Source organism: Varroa jacobsoni, unplaced genomic scaffold (genome assembly GCF_002532875.2).
Source record: "Varroa jacobsoni isolate VJ856 unplaced genomic scaffold, vjacob_1.0 scaffold_364, whole genome shotgun sequence".
NCBI lineage: Eukaryota > Metazoa > Arthropoda > Arachnida > Mesostigmata > Varroidae > Varroa > Varroa jacobsoni.
Genome location: NW_019213266.1, coordinates 12,559 through 31,155, shown reverse-complemented (window position 1 = coordinate 31,155; position 18,597 = coordinate 12,559). Strand labels below are relative to the sequence as shown.

Genomic DNA, 18,597 nt, shown 5'->3' with positions numbered 1-18,597 from the left:
GAGAACCTGAATAGAGCCAAAAAGCCACCTTCGACATCTGGCAGGATGTTTAGAAAATGGTGAAAACTAAGGAAACAACTACAGGAAGTTCGATGAAGAGCTTGATAGCCAATCCCGGCTATGGCTGAAAATAAAAGGAAAGCTAACGTACAATATGGCCACGGTGGACCGGCCACGGACAATTCTGGACCAGCATGGTGGAAATAAGCAAAGTCCACTGTGCATTTTCTTACTGATGTGACCCTTTGTGATTATCATAGAGAATTTATCACATATTGCAAGACAGTGCAAGATTAAGTCAGTGCCGTAATGTGACAACGGAAAAAACGTAAGCGTTTCTACGCTTTTTTTTTATTCTTGTTCAAATCATGCAGCACCCTTACAGGGAGTCTTCCATGAGATTAATTATTTACAGCTCAAATGTTTTTCTGTAGTTTTTCGAATCAACGCCTCAAATCTTTCTAGGAGCGGAACCTGTATCGAATTTAAGGTTTATAAAGCGAGCTGTTGTCACTACTGTAGCTTTGAAACAAAACTCATATCCGTAGACCATTCAAATTTTCTGATTCTTCATGGCATATTGCAACTCGCCCGCTAAAAGCTTAACTATATCCGAGTCTGTAGTCTCAGCTTTCGAAGGGTACACATCTCATGTGTACCCGAGTTGCGAAACCCCACCGTTACAAAATAGCATCACTTTGTAGTATGAAATTGATGTTTGTCACGTTTTAGACTAACAAACCTCATAAGTTAATACTACATGGTAACATCTGTTCGACACTGTGAGCAAACCATAAAAGCACACGTTTTTACGTTTACATGTTCATCGAGTATCTCGTTCAGATGAGCATTTTGATGATTCCCTGTAGACATACTGAACTGTTGAAGCAGTGCATACTTTTCAGGAAAGCCAAACGCCGAGGGTAGCCTTTTCCACAAAATTTTGATCGTCCTTTGGTCTACAGCTCAGCGACGCTAGTGGCAATCATCCAACATTTGATAAACCTACGTGAATAGAGTTGTTCTTTGGTCGATGCCAGGCAGACTGACAAAAGTGAAAACGATTCATATTATCGGCCAAATGGACACCATCAATGACAATACACCATTTCGGAAAAACTAGCGAAAGCTGACGAGTCCAACCGCGGTTTTATTGTCTTTGCAGTATTACCTAATAAACGAATCTTCAGTCTAACAACTAAAGTAGTCAATTTAAAACTACCTCGACCATATAGTTAGTGGGAACAATGCCCCACTACTAATTAGCGTTCCTGGTCGTGTTAAGCAGTTCGGCTTTATTTTTAAGAAATTAATCGAGTCTCACAATTCTGAACGTTCTGAAAATCCATTCTGAAAAGTTCTTGCAAACATTTCCAACAACTCAATTTGGTCTGTTTCTTTTTTTACGTTGCTGTCACATTACATAACGAAGGAGTGACACGATGCCTAAAACCTAGTAAGGTAGAATTTCAGATCGTAGAAGTTATGCTTCAGGCTAGTGAGCTGGCTGTGGGAAATTTTTAAAAATGATTACAAACACTTTCTTTTAAGAGGAAATAGAGCTGTTAAAATCTGTGTACGCCGATATAAATACGCCTTTTTCTATGTATTAGGCTACTTTGAAATTATATAACTTCTGAACTAGGAGCCTCCGGTGAACAAAATTTTACCGGTGAACATTCCAGTTCTCCAGAAACCTGTAAATGAAAATCGGTTAAGATTTCCCAAGGAGGAATGAGTTTAGAAAGAAACTCTTTTAGTTCTGAAAATCAACACTTGGTAATCAAGCGTCTATTCTACAGCACTACATGGCTCAAAAGTTATTCAGTTTTAAAGTACACCAGAATTCCCTACAACAGCTTCATAATATATTCACTTCTAATATTAATAAAATACATGGGTTAAAATCACGTATTTACTGTATTGGGATGTTTATTTTAGGAAGGGCATTTTTGTAATTTATATTAGAAACAGTACAGAGTTAAGACTACTCTATTTCTGCTGCCGGTGCTTCAGTAGATCCGTTCACATATTTTTTGTATAGTGGCTATCATTGAAAACAGTTTCATATGACAGTATTTTATTTGTATCAAGATTATACTTCGTCTCAGATCAGACTTGCGTAAAACACTTAATTTAAATTTTTTGTAAATCAAGTCAATACATAGAAAAAATAAATAAATATACCAGTTTTAACGGTTTCCACCACATCTGTTGTATATTTGGTAAAACTTCTACTCTAGAATAGCTAAGGCGTAAATTAACTGATTAAACGGGCATACGCCAACAGTATTAAACCGCGTAGTTAAATTTTGAACAAAAACTTTTTACATTACGAAGCCTTCATGTTTCAAAATTTTCGTCCTCTAGAACACGTTTTATGGTGCTCTAAAAGTTCGTTGGCACTATGCTTTAGATAGATTATTGTTTTACTTAGATAAGTTAAGTTTTTTTTAACTGAACAGCCAGATCTGGTGATCTAAACTGCCTAATATGTAAGAAAAGCCAACATAAATGAACAGCGCTCAATATAGATACGCCTTTTGATTTTCAACATACCCATTTTCATGATGAAATCAAAAAGAGTTTAAAAATGCTCTGAATGCGTACGGGCCCACCTATACAAAAAAGTATAAATAAGGCGCCCTCCACTGTAATGTAACTATCCGGATCCAGCTTTCGCTAAAAAATATAGAGTTACAATTTACCGTTCACTGTCAAGATCTTTTACATTTTTATACCGGACATAAATTTCTATCTGTTAAATCCCTTACCCAACATGAACCTCAAAACCTGGAGATTATGTATTTTGAAACGCCTTGTTCGTAAGCGGAAAAAATTTACTTATCGAAAGGCGAACACTTCTATTCTTAAAACCCATACAGCTTAAAGTCGGGCAAGTCTCTCAAGTAAAAAGCCAAATAATGATTTTAATAAGCATAAAATATAAATAGATTAGAAACAGAAACATTTTAAGTACTTTTTTAGTTAACACACAGCTTTTAACACTACATCGATTACTACCGGAAACTTGGCCGTTTGCAATTTTTTACGGGTTCACATATTTAAACATCTTCGCATCGCCATCGAATTTAATACTATTAAAAATCTACGGTTAATCCTCTAAAAACAATAATATCTGTTTAAGGATTGGTTAATTGAATTCGGGAGTTGGTAATTAGAAAGTGTCGGTTAATCATGCCTCAAATATCGTGCAATTTATGATTTTTCCTATTAACGCGATGCCTACTCTGCTCTTTTCTTTTTTAAATTACTACCCAAGATATAATTTTGGTATCTGTATGCACATTTAGATAACCTAAATACTTGACTTTGGGTACAAATTGGAAAATAAATTTTTTACAGTTCACTCTCTTGACCTCTTATCCTCACGCCAGGACAATACCAAACTAATTGCAAGGACCACGTCTATGCCTAACTAACGTGCCTGTACACCTGTTTCAGACTTAAGAACACTTCTGTTTATGTATTTTTAACGAACTCTACCGTTTTATTTAACATAAGATGCATTTTCTTCTCTCCCCAACTTAACAACTCATGTGACAATGACATAACCTAACTTTATAAGATTAGAACTGGATTGCCCTCCCTTAACAAAGCCTTTCATCCTAAAAGCGATTACTCCTCCATCTCTCATTTATCGCTATTATGTTATTACAATTATTATTCATTTATTATCACCATTTGCTTTCTATCTACGAATCAAAAAAGACCACTAAACTCACGAACAACAACTTTCTCTTACTGCGGCATTCGATGGCTTTAGTTTGAATCCCACACTGTAGCCGGGTTTTAATTAAACCCTCTGCGTATGACTGATGCTGCCCCGATATAGTTTGGTGTACCGTTCTCGCTCGAGTATGAGGTGATGCGTTTTCATGCAGCACTAATAATCAGTGTATTTTAGGCTAGCTGGACTTTTTTTCACTACCTGTACAAAATAACTGATTCCTTGTTACTATCAACTTTTTGCCCCATCCTTATTTTCCGTTGTTGACAAGGGTTCTTTGCATTTCGGCGCAGTCGACGGGCGCGTTGGTAAACACACATCCGACAAACGCGTTGTGACCCCATGCGTGATGTGTAATCACTTTGCAATATCCAACATCGTCAATAGTGAAGCCCAAATGACGGTACCTGATTGAAGAAACATTCGGACGTCTCGTAAAAACACGACTGGCTAAAACAGAGTTTAAATCTTTCAATACATAGTTAACTCGTGTAACCACTATAACATGTAAAATATATACTAGGGATACCACAACACCTGCTGCGGTCTAAACGCGCCGGCCATCAAACTGGCGCTTATGTCGCGATTTAACCATTCTCTGTAATTTAAACATGTAAATGAGACGTTGGCTCAGCTATTCGTTCTTCCTGTATGTAATGTAAATGTACTACTTGCATACCTTTCGTCGGTTTCGTACAGCGCCGCAACACTGAGATATCTCGGGCTTAGATATGGCCTTCCTGATGACGGGTCGATGAAATCCGCCCAGTAGCCGGCAGCTGTCAGCTGTCGCACAACCTTGCGGGCCATAATAACGAAATTTTCCGTAATGCGTTGCCTTTCGCAATCCCCCTCTTCACTCCACAGAGTATTGTCGTACTCGGTGCGCTGTGTTACCGTAATCACAGTTAAGGGCATTGTAATGATGTCATATTGGGGAAAGAGCTCCTGAAAGTCTTTCTTCATCAGTAGAGGACATTCTCGCGCTTCCCAATTAAGCCCTGGCCCCAACTGTGAAATACCTTCGGTCTCAGAAAGATCCGGTCCCTGTAACACAAAAAAATCAGAGACTGAAAATCATGAAGGCGTTCTTTGCAGTGTACTAATTTAAAAAACAAATATGATGACTTGACAATTAAGGGAAACGATTAACTGACAAGGGGACTCCAAAGCTGACCAAAGCAACACCACAAACTATAATAAAATCTACTTTAGGTTATAATAAATTCGAAATTAAAAGTGATAACAGCAAATGTGAAATATTTAGATGGACTACACGTATCTTAAAGGTGCACACCGGACAAAGATTTTAGGCTTTTAGATATGTATTAGAATTGAAGAAGGTCAACCTAGATATTTCCTAAACATGCTTCTGAAGTCGAAAATCGCGCATGATTAACTTCCTTTAGATCTTCTAAAAAATTAGGGAAAACCTCTGCGGCGGTGCAACTCACTGTCTGCGATAAAATAAAATTTGAAAAATAACGTAATACAGTTGGTAGAAAACCAACAGTAAGCTCATACCACGTTTAAATTAATCATCAAGAATCATAAACAAACGAATCGTCGTCATACCCCCAAAAATATTTTCTATATAACTGTGTACTGTGTTTTCTAAACAAATCTTCACGAAATTTGCCTAAAAAAAACTTTAATACAGGTCTCTAATGATCTCGGCAATGGCTTTGTAGTGGCGATTCGCGCTTAGGATAAAAAGGTCCCTCCCGGTACGCTTCACTAGAGAAAACTGCTGTTATTATTTTATACGGAACAGGTTTGACATGCTTAGCCAGTAATAAGGTGGTCGAGAATTAAACACATATTTACTTGAAAGTATGAGTGTCCTGCTCACCTTAACCTAGGAAATTCAACGTAAGAAAAGGGTATGCTTACCAGAATGGAATGGGATGAATGACTTAGTTGTGATTTCAGACATCACTTTAAAAAAACGATAATCTTTGCAACCATCACACGAATCACGTCAATAAAATCGGATATGTATGTGGTTACAGTTTAATTGTACACAAGTAGACTGAAATATGCAAAATGGCAAGCATGAGATAAAAGTTCGCAGTATTACGCAAAACTTACCTATTAAAAGGAACACTGAAATTAAAGATGTCGCCCCGCCGCACATGATTGTCATTAGAAGGAACGTTAACTGAGATTGAATGACAGAGCTCTAGTTATAAATTAGTAGTTACGTTCTTTCACGAATAGTGGCCTATTACAGCTCTTGATCACCAGTTTACCTCGACTTCCCTGACAGGCAGAATTCATAAACTATACGATGACTGACTCCCTTGAATCATAATACCACCCGTCGACCGGCACTTTAAATGTGTCACTGCATCTATCTTTGCGAATAGGGTATAACTGTAAAACTGATTCCTATTCTGAACGAGAAAGTTGCGAATATCAAACTTTACCAGAAGTTTTGCCGATGAAGTTTGCATGAATATCAACTGTATAAAGATGTTGACATATAGCAAATTCGGGTCTACCAACCTTTACTGCATTCGCATACGGTCAAATAAGATACTTGGATGAAAAACGCAGGACCGTACGTCTATTAGACTAAAACTTAAGGAAAATATTACCACATTAAGTATTTAAGTTTGACCTATACTTATTAGAAAGCTAATCGTTATTGTTTGTTAGTTCGCAAGTTTCTTTTGTTTCGCTAATCATACCGCCAGGCTCATGACAATAATAGACATCCAGGCAACCAAGCCGGCTTTCTAGAATTTCGATGCAATACCGTGGTTACCCTTTTTCCCCTGTGCATTTAACAGAAACGATCCACTGCGTGGAGACACTTAACTATAAATCCCCTTTCCTTCTCTGGGAACTGAAGAACGGTACGTTGTTAGTGAAAAATTATGGAAATTGAATAATACCTTATGTCATTTTTCTGACTATATAAATTTCTCTTAAATGTGCTTTCGAAGTTATTCATCGTCAAGACAGGATCCGACATGACATCGGACAAGATAGTGTGCAATATTTTTTCACTGTTTAAATTGTAGATATCCCTGCAGAATGACGATACTTCTTCGGATAAGTGATTTTAGTGCATATCGCGGGTGAGAACAAAACCAACAGACTCAAAGTCGTTTGGTTGATGTCTGCATCCATTGTGTAACAAGGTTTTTCGACATTCAATAGAGAAGCGTAGTATGCAAGACACACACACACACACACACAAACAACAAACTACTACAAATATAATTTAAAAAACTACTTACATGTGGTGTTTCATTTACAAGTCGTGAGTAAATCTTTCTTTGGCGGTCCTCAGAAAGTTCTACACCATAAATGTCCAATTCTGTTAGATGTCTACTGTTTCTTTCTAGTGGCGTTCGATATGTAAACTCAGGACGTAACTCTGACGGCGGAATACCTACATCGCCTGAATTTGTTCGATATTATGGCAAAAAACACGACAAACAGATACGAAACAAACAAATCCATATTAGGCTTGGTATTGTTCTTAATAGGAATACACATACGTTGCCGGTATGGTTGAACTTTGCAGAATATGCCCCTTTTAATGAGAAATAAAAAAAAATGATACACTGGCTGCTGTATAATGACATATTACAGTTAGAATCCTACAGACATCTATAAATATCACACAATATTCAAAATGTAAATGTATAGAGTTCCCATATAACTGGTAAACTAAGGTGGTGTTAGAAGCTGAATAACAACAAAAGCCCTGGTGCTTACCTGGAAGAGGCAAACGTTGATCTTTTGGGCCAAACAATGAAACTTCGTTACCCTGAGGAGCTCGCGGGGGGGGTGCCGGATGCTCTACTGAAGCCCCAGAACTCAGTGATCGTACCCGTCCTGCAGTCACTCCAGTCATGGTGGAACTATGTGCCTGTAGCAGACGCGCCACAGACGCCGAATTGAGTTTTGTTACTTTATGCATCTGGAAGAAACAAAAACATAAGACCTGTTATGTCATTCTATCTTGCGAATAAAGAGAATTATTATCAAATAACAGCAACAAATAACAGGCACATAATTTATACCACCTTTGCTATAGAGGCTTGAAATAAAAACTTAAAACAAGTGGTAGCATGGTATCGTGATTGCGTAAATAAATGACACTCACATTTGGTTCAAGTGAAAGTACAAAGAAGCAAGGTATGATTAGATCCGTCGCTATGGCGATGCCTCTACTTGATCTCTAAGTATCTCTGCACAAAGATCTGTACAGGTCGCGTCTGAAAACCCACATTCATCGCACATGTAGGTATAAAAAAAGGCCTTTTAAAGGCCAATTCTTGCGGTGTCAGTCTGTAACAGCTTACTTTCTCAATATATGAGCTGACAGCAGTAACCTTTGATACTATATATGTATATATATATATATATTTCCGTACACTTTTGTAGATTGGCGCGCTTCTATGTATAATTGAGATAAGGACAAGCGACTTAATGTATTATAAAAACGAACTGCGAGTCATGTTAGGGTGTCAACAAGGTATTGAAAAATAAGTTAAGTGAAATAAGTTGATCGCATAAAACGAAACAAACACTGTTTAGGGGCACAATAAATTCGAGAGTGCAAGGCGGTTGTTTATGTTATCTTTCAAAATTAATCAGCAAGCAATTTTACTAATACCAACACACAGAGACTATGTACATAGCTAATGTAAATAGAATGAGCCATTCCTTGAAACTGTACAAAGCTAAGTCAACTCTTACTTCAAAATATTCACCGATTAACAATCATACAACTATTTGTATTAAAAAAATCCCTTTACTGAAGGAATATATAGAATATTTATGCTTATTAGAAAGACGGTTCTTCTTTCGGTCTCGATAAGTTCATACGTTCTTACAGCAGCCATGTCACCAAGGCTATAACATCTGGGCAGTTCTAATAAGCATCTACGTGTTGCTATCATACGATTTGTAGCCATATATCAGTAAACCTCACTGCGTTATCCTTCACAATTATTTTTTTGCAAGGTGTATCACTATAACCAGAAGTACGCATCTAACTATACACTTAACATCACAAAGGTCATTATTTGATGCGAACGCTTTAAAACTTGCACCAGATTTGATTTATTTTGAATGGTAGATAAACTATGCTGACCAATAAAGCAACAAGGGTTGTATAGTGCACAGCGTATCTTTGAATTCTTATCCTTGCGAACTTCACGACATTTGCACAGATTCTGTCACTGTTGCGATGCAACTATACATAGGACTAACGTTAATGAAAAGGTAAACATCACTTAGTTGTTAGTCTACCTTGTTTCGCTCATCTGGCTCGCTTACTTTGTTTCTGCCCTAATGGGGGAGAGTAGCTAGTGACAATGATTATTGTCTAATGGCACAGCAAATGATAATTTTGCGCGGCAATTTTTGAAAACTTTGCTTTGGTTTTATTACTCTTTTACTACAAAGCTGCTAGCGGCGACAATAATTTGCGAAACATCAAATTCATGTTTTTCATGGTGATTAGTACGTACTTTCATCCTTTCTCCGCTTGGATTAGTCAACGCGCCTGCGTTGTTAGATTACAATTTGTTCTTGCTTAGATAATTCGTTCTACCTCTATATTTCAACTCATTTCATATCCCGCGATAGACGCCACAACTATATGCGCTTGTCAAACAGTAGACAGTAGTTATGACCCTATTCTTAAAAAAGTACCTGAAACTATCACCCATTTGTAGCTTTGATCTGGCACTTTTGCTGAATTTCTGTCACGAGCGTCTTTGCGCTTTTCTATTATGTCTCACTGTTTTGCTCTACTTCCCTTTCATCTCAGGTCCGCGTATGGGCCGCAAGGCACCCTTTCCTTTTCGTCTGTTCCCACGCTTCGCAGATCGCAGCGCCACTATGTTACCCTTTGGAATTGACCGAATTGTAGTTTCCGTTGCACCATCAACCATCAATCGGGCCGCCTGCGCCATGAGTCTGTGTGTTCCCCCCTCCCCCCGCAAACAAGTCTAATATTACCTCTCTTTCCTTGGTCCTCCCTCGCTTCCAGGATCTGACAACGACGACCGCAACGATAACGGGCGCTGTTTTGACTGGGGGCTACTAGTACCGCCGAATCGACGGACAGAAGGCAAGACGAAGAACGGGTAGGAGCTGCTGGTTTATGCTCAGCTCTGTCGCCAGAGAGCCGTTGAGCGTTTTGCGGCCGTTTACCTTAGGGGCCGTGGGGTGATGGCTGCTGTGTTGGTACATAATTGTAGGTATGCCATGAAGGATAGCACACGCTCGCCAACTAGCTAGATAGGCGCTGCGTGTGACACCAACGTCGGAATTTCTCTCACCCATTCGTCTATTTACGTGCTTGGTTATCGCTAGTGTCGGCCCGGTGCCTTTCCAAACGACGTCCTTCTGTGCTTCTCTCCCATTTATCGCTGCCGCTGGTGGTGCTCCCACTACACAGCGCCGCGCTTCGTCACTGAGGTGCTGTTGGAGCACTAAGCTTGGCTGTGAAGTGCCACTGGGGGTTGCTGCTGATACTCCCGATTACCGACTCCTGTCTACTACAACTAAAACTGAGTGGGCAAGCAGTAGCGGCGGCCAGAAGACGACTACGACGATCGTCACTCCAAAAGCGGCGGCAGCAGCATAAGGAATATGCCCGAAAGAGTGAGTGTAGCGGGAAAGAAGTAAATGCAGCAAAGAACCTCTGGGGCCATCTCTAGCTAAACAACCGTAAATAAGGCCGTTATGTGCATAGCAGGAGCAAAAAACGACTGCGCCAGTGTGTGCCTCTCGTTCTTTTAAAACAACAGCAACAAGCAAAGAAATCAAGTGAACCCATTACTGGCTTAAATCTGTGCGGGCTTGGCACTCGATTGGATTGGAGTTTTGGTATGCTGGCCTGTCTCGACAATTAGACTGACTAATTGACTTCGGTTGGCTTCTCTAAGAGGGGGACAATGTCGGGTTGTTCTTGTTACTGCGCATAAATACGATTATTGCTTCAATTGGATACTATTTTGTTGGCCGATTCCGCCTCTGACTATTTCGGCTAATGAATGCTTGTACTCATACTGGTGTTCAATAGATATCGCATCATCGTATATATCGTTGATATTATGCAGAAAAAGATCGCGGTGGCGATATTTTGATCCCGGATGCTGTAATTTAGAGAAAACACCAACGAAATAATATTGCTATGGCTATCGTACCCTGGCGGGGTGCAGATTAGCGTTCTACTGTTATCGTGTTTCAATTCACGGGTATACAATTGTTCTATACCAGAAAATCGATTTTAGTATTTGAGTAAAAAGGAATCGATATCTCGCGGAATGGCCAGTTTCCGTCTGTTGCAACACTGTCAAATGTACTAAGTTCTTTATTAAGAACAAAAAGCTTCGGAGAAAGCGGATCGGCGTAGAAAACAACGGGTTCTCGGCTACTCCAGCGAGATTTTTGGAAGACTTGACGATACGCCTAACCTAGTCTTGTCTCTCGCGTATCCAGTGCATTTCTATTCGACAGTCAAAAACATGATAGACTAGTCGTTAAGGCTACATTTTAATAAGTTTGTATGTGCGTGTGTTTGATCTCATACAGCTTCAATTCCAAACAGAAGTAGAGTAGTGAGAACGTAACAGAAGCATAAATGTGACACCAGCGAACGAAAGTATCTCGGACATTTGCTGTTCGTTGCTATACATGATTACGTTGGTGCATATAAAAAGTGGTGTATCCGCATCTCGGTCGGATCTGTTCGTGTGATGTAGACACAAATGTGCCCCAAAGCTCAACTGATCCTTCAGGATCGATGCGAATAAAAACTCTCAGAATAAACGTTTTCGTGTCTCTCTGTACACGTCATATTGAGGTGAGTTCCATGCGTTCCATGAGAGGTAGTTCCAAACATTCGACATGCAGTGATTGCTACAGGGACACGACAGAGCAATACCAAAAATGAAATCGATGTCGAATTTATGATATTGGAACTACCGAATGAAAAACGATTCTGATGCCCAGAAGATTCAGAAGCTGAGGTAAGGCAATAAAACGTGGGTTCTCATGTAGTATCCGTACTCTTGTAATCCATATTTTTATTGGCCTCGTAATCAAACTGCACCGTTGTTCGAATAGTTAAAAAAATGTGCTTCACAAGGCTCCCATCTACTTTAATTTGCAACGTCCGACTACATCATTGCGCTTCGTCTTTTCAGAAAAAACGGAATACAAATTGACAACAAAGACGACTTCACGGTGAGTGTCAACTAGCCATAGGAAAGCAGAAAAGGACAGATGTTTTGCGGACCATTACCTTTACCTTCCTAAAAACCACTCCTTCCTTGTGTGTCTTATGCAGATACAATGCACCTTTGTCTTCTGCTGTAATAATAAGAACGATCTTCTCGCATAGGAATAGGGATAAACGATTAGCTAGCTAGTGCATGGTTTCATCGCGTGTGGTTTCTTGGCCTCTATAAGGGCGATAAAAGCTAGCAGGCCATGCGCAACACAGGGCAGGTCTTTGCGTGATGTGATTGAAGTTCCCTATTGTGCCTGTGCGCGGGCGCCGCTGGTCAATTCATTGGCAAGTGTTGACGTGGAGAAGGCAGCTAGTTGTAAAAGTAGACCCTTGTATCATCAATGCACACGACGATACAGGTGACAACGATTGATGGTGATAAATTTATTGGTTAAGTGATTTCGAATTGGCGAGGATGGATAGGTATTAGATGTCTCCGTCGTCGTCCGTGCGATAGCGCAGTAAATAACGCATTTTGCCTGTATAATTTAGGGACACGTAATAATGTAGACTCGAATCCGAACATACAGTCCGTTCATATCGTGTTGAAACTTAGCTGTCTGAGGATTTGTCTAACGGGCCGAGCACCGCATGTAGGATGCAAAAGAGCCTTCTACATGTCCAAGCAAATATGATAGTTTGAAAGAACATGTTCAGAGGAGCTTCAATTGCAATCGAAAATGTCTGTGGAGATGTACATACGTAGAAAGGTTGGACACTCGAATAAACGCGTTTAATACCCAACTTCGAAAAGATTTTGGAAAGCAAAATTTAACTTTGTTTTTTGTACTCGATGTTTTTAGATTATAAGCACTACAATGTTTCTTTGTCGCTTCGAATATCTCGTGCGTACAAACTGCGTGTTAAGTTTTTTAGGTTTAGCGTATGCTCATCGCAAAGATGACGTGTGTCTGTGAACTATCGACGCATCCAATGGCCACAATGCTGATGCTTCTATTTATGTATAGTAATTCATTAACCTATGGTCTATAGGTCATGGCTTATATATATGTTTCGAAACAGAACAAGGAAAACATATGATTTAAATCAATTATGTGTTTGTCTACTTGATCGCGTAGGCTGAGAACAGTATCTAAAGCGACAGCTGAAGGTTAAATGTGTTACGTTGCTTCCAATTGAAAAATCAGTCATTTTGATGTTTCCGGCACGTTTCGGGTTTACACCTATTTCGATTTGAATGTGCGAAAATGTAGAACCGAGTAATTTTAATTTTCAATGGCAAAATTTTCCGGATGAGATCGTTTTGAGTGTTTCAAGTAAATAAGATCTTCATGAAACAAGTAGATACGAATGTTTACCTATCGTCTTTGTCTAACTAATGCTTTTTGTGTGCAATTTCTGCGCTTACATGCGTTACTGACGTTTCTAAAGTCATAGACGTAGGATAACAGTACTTGGTTACATAGGTGCGTGTAATATGCATATGTATGTGGGTGCGAAGATACCAACGATAGGAAATCTGTATACCCTAATTGGCTAACCAGGAGGATAGACGCTGTGGACAGCTGTTTGACGAATTTTCTACTTGAATTTTTCTCTAACCAGTTAGTTTAAACCAAATCGGTAACAGATAGCTCATTCGAACCATTGAGCTGAAGCATTGATAGATAAACGGACAGAAAGGACGCTTATACTGGTGCCATTCGAAGCCACGTTTTTTATTGCGGAAACGAATAATACGCTGTGTTGTCCTATTATCAGCCGGCCATGCATAGATCTAAAGCTGCTGTGGTGGAACGCCCGTACCGTAATCTTTACGTATGCAACGACATTTCTAAGTCACCTTTATGAGTAGCGTGATGTAGCGACTGAGACGATTAAAGGAATTTCTAATTTGCAATATTAAACCTTTGATCTTGAACCATTTACAGCGTGAACGAAATTATTGTGAATGCCTTACAAGGAACACCTATAACAAACGGTGTGAAAATTCCAGGTAGGTCAATAGCTCAAAAGCCTGTATACACACAATGCCTGATCCCAGAAGTGGTAATTTATATATGCAGCTCTACGGTTGATTAATTCTTCAGTCGTTTTCAGAAGGTCTCCAAAAATTAAAGGTCATTCCAATTCTCAATGCGACAGAATTTATAAATACTCTTCGTGTAGGAATGGAAGCCTCGTACATCTCTCGATATTTCCCAGAATCAGTTCGTCCCACGGAAAATAACCATTGGCATACTATTAGAAAATAGAAATTTTCTCTTTATCTTAGTTGATTGAAAGAATGATTTGTACTTTTACGTAGGTGGTGTTTACTGCCGACATGCGATCGTAATATACCTCTAGAGGAACAATAGTATGCAACGCTTTCATTTCAACTCTATCTAAATAAGTCAGCAATGAGGAAAAACATATACATTTGAATCTGCAGGCGAAACCCGCTTCGAAGCCCATCTTCACCCCCCTAACAACGTTATCTGACGGTTGCCTAGAACATTCTATTAATTGATTATTATCTAAATGCGAAATTGTTATAGGGGGCTAAAACCTCTAGTCGTTTGCAATAGGCACTGACGTAACGAGGAGGAATATACCGAACGATTAATGTAATACCATTCCCACATATCGATCTGAACTAGAACTAAGAACTATTTCGAAAAATCGAACCACTAAGCGTCAGCTAACAATTGGACTCAACTGAGCCAGTCCGCGTTCTCTGTGGTCGATCTAAGTTTACACAAAAGAGTTAGTTAGTTATTATTATTATTCTGAGAGCATGTTCGAAAAAAGAAAGGTAACATCATTTGCTTGTTGTTATCAGTAAGTTATCAGTAATTAAAATATTGGATCATACCATTATCGCTGGTCGATTCGGTTTATAAAACTGTACGTATAATGCTATCTGTCGAAATGTAGAATCTTTTGCTATGTTAATGAAATACACATATGTACACACAGGCACACACACACACACACACACACACGCGCACACGCACATACATGCCCATCTGTCATCATTTTCGCGGACATAATTTCCACTAAATGTTCTCCTATTGTGGTGTACACTGCGATGTGTAAACATGACAACGAAAAAGCATTCGATGGCACACGAATAGATAATCGGTTTACGTAAATTGCCGCTTCTAACTCTGCCTTCGCGGCCTGTCTAAGTTAAAACATATGCGTTTAATGTTATTCGTGATATATAATAAACAGATTTATCTATGAATATCTACTTGCAGTATATATGTATAATATACACAGAAGGACAATCGCCGCTGATTAATTAATTGCACGGCAGTAGCGAGTCCCGAGTGGGTCGGTAAGGCGTGCCGGCTGACGTATTGCCAGGAAAGTGTACCAGTAACCATTGACACGACGTTTTATATAACTGAAACTACAAATCGCTGTGTGAAGTGTACCGCCATCTTCATTTGCCCCCCCAGGGGGTGACTGCGTTAGGAAAACTTTTCTACTGAACCGTTTTTTTAGTCCGAGTTATTCTTTTGCCCCATACACCATCGCTTGTTGTGAGTGTGGTTAGTTGACTGGGGTAGCTATTACACATTTAACCTTAGCCATACGCGCTGAATATATTACAAAGGTTTCAAGCAACTAAAAACGAAGAGGAACGGTCAATCTTAATTAAACGGTGCAGTGCCTAACGGCCCTAACGACGAAGAAGCGAAAGAGATGATCGGAAGCAGCTCTAAATTGGGTAGATGACAAGAAAAAAGACAGATTTACTGAGATAAAAATGTGCTCATGACACTTTAGGGCCGTAACGTACCGCCACAGACATATAGCGGCTCAGGGTTGAACATGCTCTTTTTCCGTATAGCAGATGGTTTTTAGCTAGAGCTGTGTAACTTAACCAATTTTGTAGACCTAAACGTGGTCGTTCGAAAGTGCTGGATATAAACTGAGATTCTGAGCGCTTCGTCGATTCTAAGGCTGCGTCTTCGTATTCAAATAAGACCAGAGATAGAGAACCGTGTAAGTATAGAAACCGCTTGGGGTTTTCATCATTTTCTGCCGAGTGTGGTCGCCCTTATAATAATAATAACAGGTACCTATAAATTGAACGTCTCTGAATGGTGTGCCTACATTAGCCCCTTTTAAGACTGCTTTGTTATACATAAACCCATGTATAATGCCCAAATGGAATTAATCCATTGGCCAGCTGAGTTAATAACGTTCACAAGAACTACGTTCTGTTGTTAGACGAGGTGTTGTGTCAGGTAGCCTGCGGGAAGCACATGATGCCAGAACAAAATCAATAAGATTAAAGCTAGCCTGACTATATGGTCATTTCCATTAGTACAAAAACTTTGTTCAAAAGCGTACACAACAATGTAACCCAGAGACTAGCGTTGCGGCGGATTCAACAGGCCGCTTTATCTGGCAACCGGCTCTCACCGGAATCAATGTCTTGAGTTTTTGCCCGGTGCTACTGCCTTATTTAGGTGTTAATGTAGGCGGTTAGCCCCCACCAGCAGGAAACAGAATGTGTTGTGTACCTTAACTACCTCACGTGTCTCCAGTAGGCAAACATGTTACTACCGCGGCCATCGCCCTCCTGAGGCAGCTCGATAAATGACAATAGCTTTAGCCGGCTGGTATTGTAATAGTCGTAAGGATAGGCCTTGAGTTCTTGGCAGTATACGAATAAAATAGCGATGGAAACACAATATTCTATGCACGGCGTCGTCGATTAACTTACTGGCGAGGATCTCTGGAGCGACATGAATCCTGAAAAAAAAAATGCTCTCTGAATACGCATTGGATATCTGGATCGGATACATATTTCAGAATTTTGGTGTAATCACTACCAGTTCTGGTGAGGTGGGCGGACCATGGGAACTCGTCTTCAGCATACGTAGAGTTTATCTGGTCACAGCATCGGTTTCTGGTCTTCGAATGCGGACAACAGGATGGCATCTTGTTTTATTTTCTTTTTCAGATTTCCTTCGGTACACGACACGATCTGTCAGTTTTTAAATATCAGCTACAGCAGCTGTGTCTATGATCGCAAACATGGCAGTCGTCTGCCTTTGAAACTGACGTAACACACGCCGGATAAGGCTTTCAATTCAGCAGTCATATATTATCCTCTGTATGCCATGTGAATGTATACCTACCATGGTATTCACAGGACGAAAAGCGTACCATTATGGAACAGAGGATTGTACTAATCATGTTATCGACCCCCGCTAGCGTGAAAAATGTTGTTCATTGCAATGCAATGTCGTTCCATTGATGACACCGGTAAAATATATTATCAACTATAAGATTCTTTATCTCCTTTTGTAAGGTATAGTCCATATAGATGTCAGACTCCTTTCTTAAATACTGAATGTTGATGTATGCAGTATTATATGAAATCTTTACAATTTGAAGCTTTTTGAGAAGGTCTACCCTTATTAGAGCCAAGTATATGTGTGTTATGTTGATATTCAATGCGAAAATAACCTGGCCATAGTGCTACAGGGAGAAACAGTTCAGATTATAATTAGCACGACTATAAATTTTAGGGTGTCGCAAGAACTAAAAATGCTCATTTTCTTACAACTAACCTAGGGAAACGATGCCGTGCCAAAAGTCCTAATCACATTCGTCTTCGAGCTTATATTCCTAATACTATAAACACAAAATCATCTCTACCGGTCCGTTATCTAGGTTACAGATAATGTATCTAATTGTCCCTGAACTATTTTATTAGAGTCAGGAAATGACACGTGTCATCTCGGATTTAACCTTGACGACAGCTTCAAACTATTATCTAACATAATCAGTGCCGAGGACAATTTCGAGCAACTGCTTTTGTACTGTTAATTCTTTCCCGATTTCCGTCATCTATCAAAGTGCACTACGCGGAGTATGTAAACATATTATATATTAGAAAGCTAGAATTAGCTATTAAAATGAAATATAAATGGCTATTTTAGCTTTATATACAATAGAGCGCCTATTTTAAATTCATTATATGTGCTTAATCCCAGGAAGCAAGAACCCTATCGAACAATATTGGGTATCAGAAAGCCACTGCAATCGACGGTCTTTTGAAGAGACCCTTCAAAAGCTAAGGCAAACCTAAGCGGCATAGCTTCCTTTTCAGGTAGTCTCTTGAATTACAACTATGAGCATCAGGCCGCAGATCGTTAATACTATCCCTGCATCGTTCCGTTTTATGAAAAGCTACATTTTCAGTCCAGTAGGAAAAACATTTCTAGGGAGTTAGAAAATAGAAACGGGGGATGGGCTTAGAAATGTTGGTATCACATAAACCGTTAAATTCATTTGGAATGTAAAAATAGCAGACGCTTCCGAGAGGCATCTTGACCATGCATTATAGTCTTGACAAAATGCGAAGACCAAAAAATTTGCAAGAGAACTTATTTCAGTGTTTTAAAAAAAATTATCAGAGGGTACGTGTGTCCGAAAAATTATGGTTTGTTTTATTATGTCTCGTTTTCGCTCTATCCACCGGTTCCTGACATCATCAACGATCTCTCAAAAGATTCAAAGTGATCACCAACTTCTATTTTGCAAATACGTGCCATGCATTGTGGGTTCCGGTGACACTTTCTCGTCTCAATGGATGCATATTATA

The 18,597-nt window shown here is 39.5% G+C and overlaps 2 protein-coding genes across 11 annotated transcripts in view; one reads left to right on the top strand and one right to left on the bottom strand.

Moving 5' to 3' along the window:
• Positions 1 to 1,901: 1,901 nt before the first annotated feature.
• Positions 1,902 to 9,074, bottom strand: LOC111259752 (cobalamin trafficking protein CblD). Of its 4 annotated transcripts, none has more exons than XM_086968007.1 (6): positions 9,026 to 9,040; positions 7,875 to 7,986; positions 7,484 to 7,688; positions 7,000 to 7,163; positions 4,431 to 4,798; positions 1,902 to 4,158 (listed from the first exon to the last, which is right to left on the bottom strand). In XM_086968007.1, the coding sequence occupies exons 3-6, from the start codon at positions 7,686 to 7,688 to the stop codon at positions 4,002 to 4,004; spliced, it is 894 nt and encodes a 297-aa protein (XP_086824133.1). In that variant the 5' UTR covers positions 7,875 to 7,986; positions 9,026 to 9,040; the 3' UTR covers positions 1,902 to 4,001. The 4 variants fall into 4 exon arrangements, with proteins under 4 accessions (XP_086824133.1, XP_022687704.1, XP_022687706.1 ...); XM_022831969.1 differs by lacking the exon at positions 9,026 to 9,040 and adding an exon at positions 8,868 to 9,019; XM_022831971.2 differs by lacking the exon at positions 7,875 to 7,986 and having other exon boundaries at positions 9,026 to 9,074.
• A 584-nt stretch (positions 9,075 to 9,658) lies between these two features.
• The window catches only part of LOC111259751 (uncharacterized), a 21,330-nt gene continuing 12,391 nt past the window's right edge, over positions 9,659 to 18,597 (top strand). The window contains exons 1-2 of one of the 7 annotated variants that reach the window (XM_086968004.1): positions 9,659 to 11,757; positions 11,935 to 11,974. In XM_086968004.1, coding sequence (XP_086824130.1) covers positions 11,717 to 11,757; positions 11,935 to 11,974 — 81 coding nt within the window. In that variant the 5' untranslated portion in view covers positions 9,659 to 11,716. The other 6 variants (XM_022831964.2, XM_022831963.2, XM_022831968.2 and 3 more) reach the window with 6 other exon arrangements.